At 40.2% G+C, this 13,043-nt stretch overlaps 2 protein-coding genes across 3 annotated transcripts; one reads left to right on the top strand and one right to left on the bottom strand.

The window, feature by feature from the left end:
* Window positions 1-5,841: 5,841 nt before the first annotated feature.
* timm29 (translocase of inner mitochondrial membrane 29) lies at window positions 5,842-7,631 on the bottom strand. The gene is made up of 2 exons (XM_056753890.1): window positions 7,283-7,631; window positions 5,842-6,901 (listed from the first exon to the last, which is right to left on the bottom strand). Exons 1-2 carry the CDS (start codon window positions 7,413-7,415, stop codon window positions 6,243-6,245), a joined length of 792 nt encoding a protein of 263 aa, XP_056609868.1. The 5' UTR covers window positions 7,416-7,631; the 3' UTR covers window positions 5,842-6,242.
* Window positions 7,632-7,763: 132 nt separating this feature from the next.
* On the top strand, window positions 7,764-11,004 carry yipf2 (Yip1 domain family, member 2). Of its 2 annotated transcripts, none has more exons than XM_056753889.1 (9): window positions 7,764-8,024; window positions 8,222-8,301; window positions 8,378-8,520; window positions 8,622-8,702; window positions 8,870-8,957; window positions 9,116-9,232; window positions 9,307-9,473; window positions 9,587-9,736; window positions 10,037-11,004. In XM_056753889.1, exons 2-9 carry the CDS (start codon window positions 8,271-8,273, stop codon window positions 10,130-10,132), a joined length of 873 nt encoding a protein of 290 aa, XP_056609867.1. In that variant the 5' UTR covers window positions 7,764-8,024; window positions 8,222-8,270; the 3' UTR covers window positions 10,133-11,004. The 2 variants fall into 2 exon arrangements, with proteins under 2 accessions (XP_056609867.1, XP_056609866.1); XM_056753888.1 differs by having other exon boundaries at window positions 7,767-8,024; window positions 9,554-9,736.
* Window positions 11,005-13,043: the final 2,039 nt, after the last annotated feature.

Raw genomic sequence — 13,043 nt, 5'->3', positions numbered from 1 at the left:
ACTATTCAAAACAGTACAGCTAATCCTGTGGGTGGAAAATAAACCCACAAAGTAGCTTTCTCTCTCTTTCATGAGAAACCTGAGCTTTTTTCTATTATGGACAGTTTCAGGGGCAGTGATAGAGAAATATTCTTGATAAGATAAATGATTGAATTAATTTATTAATCAAACACAATTAAGTCATAATGTCTGTTTCATGAGAGGAACAAAGCTACATTAAAATCTTTCCAAAAATCCCCTCAGGTCTACTTTGGGAATTACTTTTGTAATTGGAGATTTTTCTGAAATGGTAAAAACAACAAAAGATTCCCAATTCTTATTTCAAGTGCCGTTTATTGACCACCAACGATGTACACCCATTAAGTCACACGTCAAATTATGAAAAAACAGTTCTTGTATTTCACAACCCACAACATTATGGCAGAATGAGCCGTAGTTCTCATTCATAGTCCGGCGAGTCAAACAGGCAAAACCCACCGACAGCAATGAATGTGAATCAGGACCCAGAGCTATGACAGTAGATGCAGAACACAGTCTCTCGCTCCACTGACCAGCTGGGAGAGCTTTAGTCACCACAGCAGCCATCTTGGCCCAGCTCAGCAACAAAATGGACTCACACATGGCAGTCATAAGGTCCGTGTGGTCAGGGTGTGTTCAAGAGACAGGGTACACTCAACACGCGATGGTTTCTCTGACGTGTAAACTCACCGACAGCGTTGAATGTTCACTGTAACTCGCTCAGGTTGACGCACGTCTCCACTATTCCACATTTGGACAGGTGCATACAAAAAGACACCTGCACAGTGGATAGACAGTATCACGCATTACATGAAATACTTAATTTGGGAAAAAGTCAGCAGACTTGATTATGTTCGTTAACATTATCAAGTTGAGAAGGAAGTTCTCGCGTGAGCACGTGGGACTGAAGGTCTGGTCATATGCGCTTACGAGCTCTGCATGAAGTATAGCGTGAGCTTTGTGGGGTCTATTATCTGATCGTGGGGGAAGGGAATGGAAGCTAAGAGCGAGCGGGAACGGGGGGTCGCCGATTGGAGAGAAAGAGAAAAATGGAAGGGGGAAGGAGAAATGTAAGGAGAGGGTAGAGGATTGGAGGTGGTGAGTACATGTCTGGGCAAGGGGGTGTTGATCGATTCCAGGCTCAGCATTTCCAGACAGACTGAATGGCAAAGGTCAAAGGGTCTCATTTCCTATGAAAGAGGGGCTGTCTGAAACGCGCCTCGTCCGTTTGTGGATCTGTCGGTTCGATGTGTTCGAGAATCTCTTACATACGCATGGAGATCCGGTAGCAAGAACTTTAGGAGTGAATTGACAGCTATGCTTTTTGAAAGGGGTAAGAAGTGGTTCTGGAGGCCTTCAACAATTATCACACACCTCGTGTGTGGTATGCACAAAATGAAACGACCTATAGGTCTGAGGGGTGGGGGGTTGGATCATTTGCTTTTGAAGCTGTGGCTATATTAGCAGGAAAAAGTAACGCGTTCATATTTGTCTAACCATCGCTATGAGAGATGCGGAAAAGAGGGGGAAGGGTCTGGAAGAAAAAATAAGGCTGCCATGACAGCCCCCTCCCCCACTTGGGACTTGAACTCATGACCCTCTAGTGAATGAGTTCATAGGAGGCACAGCCAGTTTTGTGGACCCTGCAAGTTTTCCGTGAAACTTTAAAAGAAAAGCCAAAAACGGATAAAAAGTCAAACTTATAAAACATTTTACAAGAATCGTATTGTTTTCAACAGTATAAAACTCCCCTTAAAATAGATTTGACATCAGAATGACATAAGACATAAAAAGCAATGTAGTTATTAAATTGTAGCATTACAGAAGTCATAAAACACAAACACACTGACTTCACATTCTTTTGAAGAAACTAAACTTTGTCCTAGCCAAACATTGTAAGAGTTTGATTTGAAGTTTACATTGATATGTATGTGTGTGTCTCTGGTCGATCATGTCAAGAAAAAACTAAGGCTGGCCTGTCATTATTATACTGGTCACTGCTGTTGGTTTAGTTTTGGGAGTGAGAGGATTATTGATGAAAATGTCTGCTGTAATGTGGATGGTCCTCCCCCCGTCTGGATGACTGGGTGTATGTCTACCTGCTCCAGACTAAATCAATATTTTAATCCAATTGCCATTCACTTCCATAGGGATTGATATCACGTCAAACACACACATGCATGCATACACAACCCATTAGGAGACCATTATGTGAAATACACAGTAACACACTATTTCCTCATACAGATGTTTACATCAAACAATTTATCTAAGTTGAAAACTGATTAGAGTTATAAGAATCACTAAAACACTGTCCCACAGACTAAAACTAGCAAACACATGCAAACCAAACATTTATGCATGCCTTTACAGGTAACAGCACATTAAAATCTCTTGCAGTGATGTCCGACCGTATAAGCAACACTTGTCACATTTGTCAAATCATATTTGTATCACATTCTAAAAGCGGTCCTGTGCATGACAATGCATCCTAATGGAAAATCGAATCTCCTTCGAGCACTAAAAGTCCTCTTGCATGCACTCAAACAGTCACAGTAAATCACAGGGTATACATTTAGGGAGGTGGCAGTGGTTTGAAAAGAAAAACACACTTACCATAGTGACTCTTAAAGAGAGCTTAGATGCATAAACACCCAGTCTGGCTTCAGCCGTTCTCTTTCTCTCTCTCTGCTCCCCTCCATATGTCGAGCTTGGTTGTTCCACCCCAGCATACCTCGACCACAATCAATCCCTTCCTTTTCCCTCTTTGTGTTTCTCTCATGTCTATTTTAAAACTCGTACTCACCTTCCACAGTAACATCTCTTTGTGAATTCTACGCCTCCTCTTTCTATTCTCACCTCTTCCGCTGGGCTCCTCGGCTTTCATGTCCCGGTGTCTTACTCTCGCTGTGTCTCTGTCCTCTAGCTGCTGTTAACTTAACTGCAGACGGTCTGGTGTGTGGGAGAGAGAGAGAAGTGCAAACCGGGACACGCAGGCTGTGTCAGTTTGAATGAAAATTGTGAATGCTCTCCGCTTCCTTCTCCCACCCTCCCTCTCTCTCTCTCTCTCTCTCTCTCTCACTTTTTGCTTCCTTCCCTCCTCCTTCTTCCCCACCCTACTCTCCTGCACACTCTTTTTCTCTCACTCTCTTTTGGGTGTCTGTATTTCCTCCCATCTTCAAACATTTTCACACTTTAAACAGACATTTATATTTTTGTACTCTCTCATATCTCTCTCTCTCTCTCTCTCTCTCTCTTCTCCACATTAAACACACACACATTCATGCTTTCCTCGCTGTGTGCCAGACATTTAACCCTTCGCTTTCTGCGGAGCCACAACCCTAAAAATAGTTTGTGCAGCTTTGTGCTTTAGGGTTTAATGAAATGCATATTAAAGTGTCATTAGTTTTTTATTCTCACACATTGCCCATATTTGATGAGGAAGAATGTTTTCATCGTTTTTATGTAAAATTAAAATTAAAGCTATCAAACTTAAAGGGATTTTTATGCTTCATTCACTATATTACAAATCGTCAAACAACAGATTCGGGTGAAATACAGACCAGAACGTCACTAGCCTTTTAAACTTGAAGTTTAACTGTAGATTAATTATAGATTTGAAAGTTACTTACAAGCCAGTAAGCACACATATGTCTCCAATATGTCTGGCTCATCTGGAAAGCATCACATTTTAATTACTGTGTACAAACATCTGATAAACATCTTAAAGAGAGCCGATTCTAATTCCAGCAAGACATCTGCTGAGCCTCCATCATAACATCAAACCTTTCAAACACACAGATGAGCAAACAATCTAAAAATTACATTTTCCAAATGAAAACACACACCAAATAGGCGTCTTTGGGCGAAGTACATGTGCTACCAGAAAAGCATTGAATGAAAGACACATAGCTTTTTCCCTACAGACAGACCACTGAACTCAGACCACTTTTACAGGCTACATTAACGGATCCAGTGTCTGGTCGTGCTGACGAGCCTTTAACCTCTTCCTCCCCCTCATTCTCTCCATCCATAGTTACATATTGATCAGACGTAATGGGAGGGGGTGGTGGAGTTATGGTCACTGGGGTCAGCGCTGCGGCTAGACTCCATCGCCCCTACGGATGACCCATCACCCCTCTCCCGGCTTGTCCTGAGTCCCTCCTCCTTCAACAGGATGACCACTGATCAGTCTCAGCCACTATGTCCATCTGACATTGGCAGCAGAGGATGGATAGAGTGACAGTCAATAGTCAATAGAGGACAGGTTGAGGAAAGGTGGGGGAGGCTTTGTGTTGATGGAGAGCTGGATCGAAGGATAAATGAGGAAGGAAAAGCTAACATAGAACATGCCAGACACTATTGAGCCTTCTTTTTGAGGATTTACTTGTGAGGATAAAAAGCATTGTTTGATATACAAGGATTTCTTAAAAAGATAGCACACCCCCCAAAATTTTTGATCATCTACTGACTTTCTGTCTTTCAGATTAAATCAAGAAGCACTAATGAGGTTGATTTTTTCATGTAATATCTTTCATATTGTGAAATAAAAGTTAAAGTACTGGTTTTACCATCTTTCGATCATTTTGCGTCGAAAACATCAAGCGAAAATACCAATCCTACCTGCAAACCATGGTTGACTTCCACTCCGTTGCTTTCCTCTGCCTAGTTATCTCAGATCAGTGAGCTTGAAGGAAATACAACAGGCTGCGGACAGCACTTTAAAAGCACTGGGACGCAGCAGTGAGTGGCTCTTGTAGACAGCAGTATACTGTTAGCAAAGCTCCTCCATTTTAGCAATCAAGCAACGTTTAGGTCCCTGCGGACACTCTGATGTACAGAGTGCATCAGTACATTATGAGGATCGAGGCACATCAGATACCACTGCCCGAGGCTAAAGCAACATCCTCTGACCAGCTGAAAAATCTTTATTGATTAGATTAAAATGGTGTGATCATTTCAATATACAACAGTAAGACTGAAGTTAAAAGAGGATCATTATGATTTTAGATGGTCTTTGCCCGAGGCAAGCCAGAGGTCTTCACTCATTAATACCCATCTCAAGGGACATGCAATATTTTTTACAGGCGGATTGTAAATGCACACTAATGACATTATTATTTCAACATTGACCCCGTCATTTACGTAGCAAGGTTAAGTTACATAGATAAGGCTCATGTCAAATGGGCTCCCCGACATTCATTAGTGTATCTTAAGTGCTTTATATCATTAAGTCCATACAATCATACTTTCACTCTTTTACAGAGACTAGTGCTCGGATCATATTCTAACTCGACATGAACAGGTTAAACGGCATTTACTACAGCTGCAATCACACAGTGCTCACATTCTTTATTGCAAGAGACCTGAATGAACAATCCTCTCCAGGAGCTGAGATACCAATCAGAAAAAAAGAGCAGAATGCAGCTTCACGAGCTGGCGAATCAATACCGCCCATCTTAGAACGGACTGCACGGGGATAGAGCCAGACTAATGGAGGAAGACATGCCAGAGAGAAAGAGTAAAGAGATTAATCTGAAAGAGGATTTCCCTTGAAAATGAATCAAAGATCCCCTCTGACATAGCAGGTCATTTAGAGGTAATGCGATTAATGGAAATAATTAGCCCTGTAAGCCTTTTGAAAAGCCTGAAACTACTTGAATGGTTACTTATCAAAAAACGCCAATGACCTTGTATGCAGGGAAAAGATATAGTTATCGAGTCTGTGCATCTGCAGCATTCAAGTTACAAATTAAATGTTTCTTAATGTGTCAACAGTCCACAGACTCAAAACACTCAACCACCATTTAGATATACCTTGATTATGAGCATGTTTTTTATTTTCATTCACACATTTTGACTTTACAGAGAATAAATGGGCCATTTGCTTTCTTTCTCAAAGACGAGGAATTGCAATAAAAAACATAAGAATTTAAAACTAGGTAACATCAGTTTACAGTTATGTGCCATTAACATTGCTCCATTTGAAGAACAGCATTTCTTGGAATTGTTCAATTCTTGCAGTTTCCTCCTATTTCAACACATTTAGCAGAAAAATTATAAAATGATATACTACGTTGCACATAATTTCTTTATTGACACATTAGAATACCACTTCTTCTATTTACATTTAGTTTATTAGTCTACGCAGAATCCGTGTCATCATGTTTGTCAAATGCAAAGTGTAGTATTAAAGTAAACATAAATAAAATTAAAAAGTGTCTCTAAACAGTACTGCTCATTTGTTTTGCGTCACCAGATGTCTCCACCTTTGTCTGTACACTGTCTGACACACTGCTCTCGTCCTCCATCACCACCGCCTTCCATGAGTCCTGATGCAGTTTTTCATTCCTCTCAGTTATCTGGGGTGACGGTGGAACTGTAGCCACCAGAGAGGGAGACAGATGTCTATACTCCTCTTCGTTAATATCATAATCCTTCATTTTACGATCAAGCACCCACCAGCGTCCCGCGAAGCCCACATCCAGTACGCGTTTGGGCAACTCCGCCCAGGGCACAGAAATTGCAGAACACTGTGCTTCATAAAGACTGGAAACAGGGTCGTAGTCTGTGTAATAAGTCAAAGAGGCAAAGCCCAGACTGGCATAGCGCAGTCTGCACTCGTTTCGCAGTTTCACCAGGTTCTGGACATGCCCATCTGAGGTGCCACTGCGTATCCATGGTGACAGGAGAGCCAGACGGTTTGAAGTTTCTAGAAGGCAGGTCTCAAAGGAAGAATCATCGGGGTTGGTGTAATAACCCGCATACATCCCCCCAAGCAAACCTAAGTAGACAGAGGCTTTGAGGGGTCGATCTCGGGCTCCCGACACCACCTCACGACAAGCCTCCTTATAATCACCTAAGAGACTGCGACACCACACACCTAAAGACAGTAACAACATCATCTTGAGGAAAGTTCAGAAAATAAAAAAAGGTCACATTAAAAAGATGACATTCATGCTGTTTAGGCAGAGGAGAACTGACCCTCCAACTGAGACTGTGTTATTCTAAGGTACCCCTTCATTCTATATGCCCTGATAGCTGGATTAAATACATAATTATTGTGATTTTTAAATCATACCTAGAAATGATTACAATAGTTTGCAAGGGAGAAATTAAACAGCTGTACAATGATAAGACAAAATATAGGATAGTTCCTACATTCAGATGACAGCTTCTCTGTTCTCTGCTAAATTACAACGTACATAAGATAAATTTATCAGCAGTTATGTTGAAAAAAATAAAAACCGTTCTTTCATTTTACCTGCACGACTATTTATCAGTCTTTGCCACCTCGTGCCCTTGGATGTCACAGCGGCTGCTGTAGAGCACCATCTCTTCGTCAACCACGAGGCGGCCATGTTAGCGGATGACCTCGTGAAAATGAGATAGTTCATAGTTCACGGGAGAAGTAGGAAGAACTTTCTTCAAATGACAGTTTCCAGACGTGGCTCGTTGTAACAATTCCACACGACGAAACTGAAGAGCCAACATGGCGACGGGCACAGTACGTAGAATATTATTGTTCCGGTAGGGAAACAGAATGTTGCGTTTCACGTTCCGCCATGAATTGTTGTGAACAACGACTTACTAATTATTGAAGATCTCTCATATATATATAAGCACATCGACATGCGTACAAAATATAGGCAAAAGTACAGTTCCTCATCACAACTGTCGCATTTTGTTATCAGTAAAAACAAAGAAAACTATTTTAGTTCCGGCCGTGGTCCGGTCACGTGATCCTGTTTCGTCGCGCCGCCGCCGGAACCGTTCAGGTGACGTGGAGTATTGAGAAGATAATGATAAATCCGTGTGTATTAAGACGGTACCAAATCTATCATAACTGACATCAGATCAGTTAAGACCTTTTGAATCTCCGTTCGTCAAAAATTCAGTTAAATATCATCAGTGCTAACTTAACGAGTGTTTCTTCCTGGTATCTTGTAACGAGCTTGAAGTTGTCAGAGTCAACATTGACATACTGTACCGAGCTGTAGCACCTGGTAAGCAAATCAATCAGATGTTACGAAAAGTGTCTATTTGTTTATTACGAGATTAAACGAAGACGTTCTAACGGATAAAGAATACAACAAAACAGACATTAAACGTCGTAACATTTGTTTAACGATAGTATTTGTTGTGAAAAAAACATGAGCTTCAGGAACAGTACTTAGTTATGTCATTTCATCTCTCCTCACAGACAGTGTTCACATGACAACCCTTTGACAGCTCTCCTGCAGTCTTCGGTCATGGCTAGTCCTGATGATTTAAAGTTTCAGGGTAAGCTTGTCAGTATTCCCTAATATGTGTCTGTTTCTCGTGTGTCTCCATTATTCTCAATTCTGTATCGTTCCAGAGTTCGAAGAGGCCACAGATCTGCTATCTTCAAATCCTGGAGCATCAACCCTCAGCATCTCCAGTCCCGGTACCGGAGCCTCCTCTGGAGATGTCAGACTCAACCTATCAGATGATGAAGAGAACCAGCAAGAGAATTCAGAGGTGAGTTGCTAAGTAATATGTATCTGCTTATTTAACATGCCTTTAAGACTATCTTACAGTGTTATGTTGGTCAACCAATAGTTTGTTTATTGAACCCACAGCTACTTGGAGGTGAAAAACAAACTGGTGGTTTTTGGACTTTTGCATACTATCAGTCATTCTTCAACATAGATACAGTTCAGGTACAGGAGTAATATATTGAGTTTCATACTGCATGAACTGAATGATGCATCGTTTGGCTTTCACACATGGTTTTTAGACATTTTAGCTTACTTGGTCATTTACTTGGAATTCCTGCAACCGTAGTGCTGTTTATGTATAATGTTCATGATGTTTCTGTGTATTTCAGGTTCTGGATAGGATAAAAGGATCAGTTATACCTTTGCCAGGAAGAAACTTTGTCAGACACCACATTCGAAGTAACCCTGATTTATATGGTAATTTGCCTCATTAGTATCCTTAATCTCACACAACACCTCTTCACAACATGGACTTCCTTTTTTGTTTACATTATATACATGTGTTCATTTAGAAGACTTGAATGCGAAACTTGGCATCATGTCTATTATGTGTCCTGTTGTCACTCTTCTATAAGGTCCATTCTGGATCTGCGTGACTTTAGTGTTCTCAGTGGCGATCATGGGGAACCTCTCTACCTTTCTGAACAATAAGGGAGACCCAGGCTTTCACTACAGACCTCAGTTCCACAGAGGTTAGTTAGACTTTATTCAGTAATAGATATTCTCACGTATTTCTGTGACTTAAAATGCTTTATTTCTATTTTAGTCTCAATAGCTGCAGTTACTGTGTTCCTCTACGCATGGCTGGTACCTCTCGGAGTCTGGGGATTCCTGACATGGCGTCAAAGTGTTGAGAGGCAGATCAGTGGATATACATTTTTAGAGACTGTGTGTGTCTATGGATACTCACTTTTCATATATATTCCTACCTCGGTAAGTCAAAGATAAAGTTTAAAAAGTGTCGGCAAACTAAATCGTATCAAACCAACAAGACATATGCTTTCTGTCTTAAGATATTATTGACCATTCCCTTGAACTGGATGCAGTGGCTGTTGATTGTTGTTGCCATGGTGATCTCTGGGTCAGTGTTGGTCATCACTTTCTGGCCGACTGTCCGTGATGACACCAAACTAACAGCTTTTGCTACCATGGCGGTTATAGTGTCACTTCATGCCCTTCTGGCTATTGGCTTCAAGGTAACAATTACTGATTTCTCAGGTGCTGAAGGAACATTCTGGGTTAAGTTTACCTTGATCAAATCCTTTATTCATGATTTCGCAAACATGCTTGGTGTGGATGGGCCTTGGCTCAATAGTGCAGACCTGTTTCCTGTGTATTTTTATTTGGTTCTGTGGTATTTGATAGCGTTGCACATATGCTAGCAATAGAGTTCAAATTGCATCTAATCCAGAATGTTCCTTAAGAACACTCCCTCCTTCTAACACAAAATGGCATTTGATTATTTTTACACCAGATGTTTTCCTCTTGCATTCCAGATGTACTTCTTCCAATTGCCAACATACACCGGATCATCACCCCCCGCACAACACATTACTCCAGCCTCTAATCACTCATCATCTACCATGGGATAATCTCATTTACAAAACTGAAGCCTATGAGTCTTGAGATTGAGAGGACATGGAAATGCATGATGAATGTATAGTAATTGTGATCAATGTGCAGAGTTTTTCGGGTTAGTGTGCTGACACATGCATTCCTAGCAAACAGATGTAAAGTGTTACCTTTCTGCAATTCATCTGCATTCAAGCAGGTGAAATAACTTAATTTAGATCAAGTTGTATCACGATAATCATTTAAATATTAATTTAATGTTTGATTTTGTCATGAGTTTCGGAGGTTTTTCTTAATATTAATAAGGCTTACATACTATTATTTTCCTACTGTTATTGACCTATATTCAATATAACACATATGAAAAGATGTTTTTTCATTAGAATTTTCATTGAATTTTATTGTTTGGAACATTTAAACTGCAAGGAACCAACATTGATTTGTACATTGATCTGACATAACTGTGAAGTGATAAGATGTAAGGTTTGCCTTATAACCCCTGATTGCTTTTCCTTACGTTCCATAGTTACTTTTTCTCATGGCTCTGCAAATTGAGAGTAAAAGTATCTGTATTCTATATTTCCCTTTACTTGTTCAGTTTTTTGTTTTGACACTAAGGTGGTGAAAAAGGTAGGAGAAGAACCACCACCCACTGGCCCAATGGCCAGTCCAAGTGGCGTGACGAAGGCATGCGCTCGTTTTGTCTTTCCAGCGCTCTGGGTTGTTATTGTTAACATTATTTGTTATGTTACGCAATATTATCTGACTCCAAAAGTTAAAAAGGAAAACCTTGTTGAATGATATTGTTTGTGTTTTGGTTATTACGTTTGATAATAATCGTGAAATTTGGACACATGTTTGATCCTGCTTGAAGTAAAGTTAACTTTATTTATCAGCGCCTTTTACAATTTTCAATGTTACAAAGCAGCTGTACATGAAACAAAGTGACTTTAAGCAAAACATTAAGGCACAGTTTTATACACACCCACATGCATAAACAACTCCCCACGCACAGAGCACAAGATACACACGTACTGACATGCACGCACGCACACAAAACACAGCGTGGTTATCACAGAGAAGCACACGTAAGAAAATGGAGAGAGAAACACTGGTCAAATATTATACAGACTATAAATTACTATATGTGTTGCTTAAATGTTACATTTTAAAGTTATATAAATAAATACTAAAGCTGATGTCAGCAGCCTCCCCTAGGTCCGTAAAATAGTGCAAAACAGTGGCGAGGAACCCAAAACTCCAATGGAGGAAAAAAACCTTGGGAGAACCCAGGCCCAACCAGGGGAACCAGTTCCCCTCTGGCAAAAACTGGAGCATCTCTACAAGCTCGACAGTTATTTCACCACTAGACTAAATAAAAAAGAAATAAACAGAGTAAAAAAATGTAGATAATAGGTAGATAACTGCGTCCTGCTCGTTGTGGTAGCCTTGGAACAATGAGAAAGACAGCTGAGAGTATAGTACTGTTCTACACTCTTTGATGCAGCAAGGACATCAGTTGTTATGGGAAGTGTTCCTGGCTTCGTTTGATGAAACTTATGTGTATTTTGGAAGTATAGTGTATGCTAGGTTGAAAAGATGCGTCTTTAATCTAAATTTAAACTGACAGAGGGTGTCTGCCTCCCGGACAGTACAAGGAAGACTGTTCCAAAGTTTAGGCGCTATATAGGAAAAGGATCTACCGCCGACAATTGATTATGGTATGGAGCTAAACCGTGTAGGGCTTTAGGTAATCAGTCAGATTTTCAAGTTTATGCGTTGCTTAATAGGTAACCAGTGGAATGTTGATAAAACCGGGCCAATATGCTTTTAGTTTATGTAAGAAGACAAGCTGCTGCATTTTGAACTAGCTGGAGTTTTTGTAATAGGCCCACAGGACACCCACCTAATAGTGCATTACAATTATATAATCTTGACATCATGAATGCATGAATTAGCTTTTCTGCATCTGATAGTGACAGCATAAGTCGTTTAGATATATTCTTAAAATGAATAATTTGCTTTTAATTGATAGATTATTACCAAATAAAACACCAAGATTCTTTCCTGCTGTCTTGGTTTTTATGGAACATCCATCAATAGCTTAACAGTATTCTCGGTTTTTACTTATGGTGTCCAATACTGTAAGTAACACTTCTGTTTTTTCCGAGTTAAGTAATAAAAAGTTGTTTCTCATCCATCTTTTTATATCGACCATGCATTCCACTGTTCTATTGAACTGCCGTGAGGCTTTTAGGAAATATAAAGTTGAGTATCATCAGCATAGCAGTGACAGCTATAACTCTGTGTCGAGTTCTTTAGGGTCGAGCTGGTTTTTTTTGACAAGGGGCCTTATAACAGCCACCTTGCATGCTTTAGGCACATATCCGAGTGTCAGTTAATAATGCTAAGAAGAGGATCTATAATTTCTGGGAGAATCTTATTTAGTAGATTTGTAAGTATAGGGTCTAGCATGCATGATATAATGATTTTAGACAGTTCACCGTGATCTAGGGTAGAAAATAATTGCAGTTGCTCCTTAGCAGAGCTGTAGTTAGTTGTTTGATCTGCTAGCGTAGCCTATGGTTGCGTAGTTATAATTTATTCACCAGCCTTACAACACTTTACTATGAACTATATTCATTCATCAGATTCTCATGTCGCTTAGATTCTCGCAGCAGCCATCTGTACACGGACCTCACGGTCACAAACACTGTGTCTTAGACACTTCCAGAGGTCACTTAACCAGTAGCGTCTCAGATGGCTTTCATCTGCAACTCACTTACCTTTTTGGTCAACTTAGACTATTAACCCTTAATTAAAAGTAAAATTCCAACCAGAGGCCATGATTTACTACCACAGTAGTAACCACTCCACAGAGATAAAAAGACCAATCTTACAGTCTCTAATGGCAGCTTTATATACGCCATA

The sequence above is a fragment of the Triplophysa dalaica genome, chromosome 7 (assembly GCF_015846415.1).
Source record: "Triplophysa dalaica isolate WHDGS20190420 chromosome 7, ASM1584641v1, whole genome shotgun sequence".
NCBI lineage: Eukaryota > Metazoa > Chordata > Actinopteri > Cypriniformes > Nemacheilidae > Triplophysa > Triplophysa dalaica.
This window is presented reverse-complemented; position numbering and strand designations above follow the sequence as displayed.

What these genes read in the sequence shown, in the direction of transcription:
- timm29 (XM_056753890.1), bottom strand. Translation starts at nt 7,415, where the DNA reads ATGAACTATCTCATTTTCACGAGGTCATCCGCTAACATGGCCGCCTCG. An exon ending in ACTGATAAATAGTCGTGCAG is followed by an intron (nt 6,902 to 7,282) that starts GTAAAATGAAAG and finishes TACTGTCTTTAG; the next exon opens with GTGTGTGGTGTCGCAGTCTC.
- yipf2 (XM_056753888.1), top strand. Translation starts at nt 8,271, where the DNA reads ATGGCTAGTCCTGATGATTTAAAGTTTCAGG. An exon ending in TGATGATTTAAAGTTTCAGG is followed by an intron (nt 8,302 to 8,377) that starts GTAAGCTTGTCA and finishes GTATCGTTCCAG; the next exon opens with AGTTCGAAGAGGCCACAGAT. An exon ending in TCATATATATTCCTACCTCG is followed by an intron (nt 9,474 to 9,553) that starts GTAAGTCAAAGA and finishes TTCTGTCTTAAG; the next exon opens with ATATTATTGACCATTCCCTT.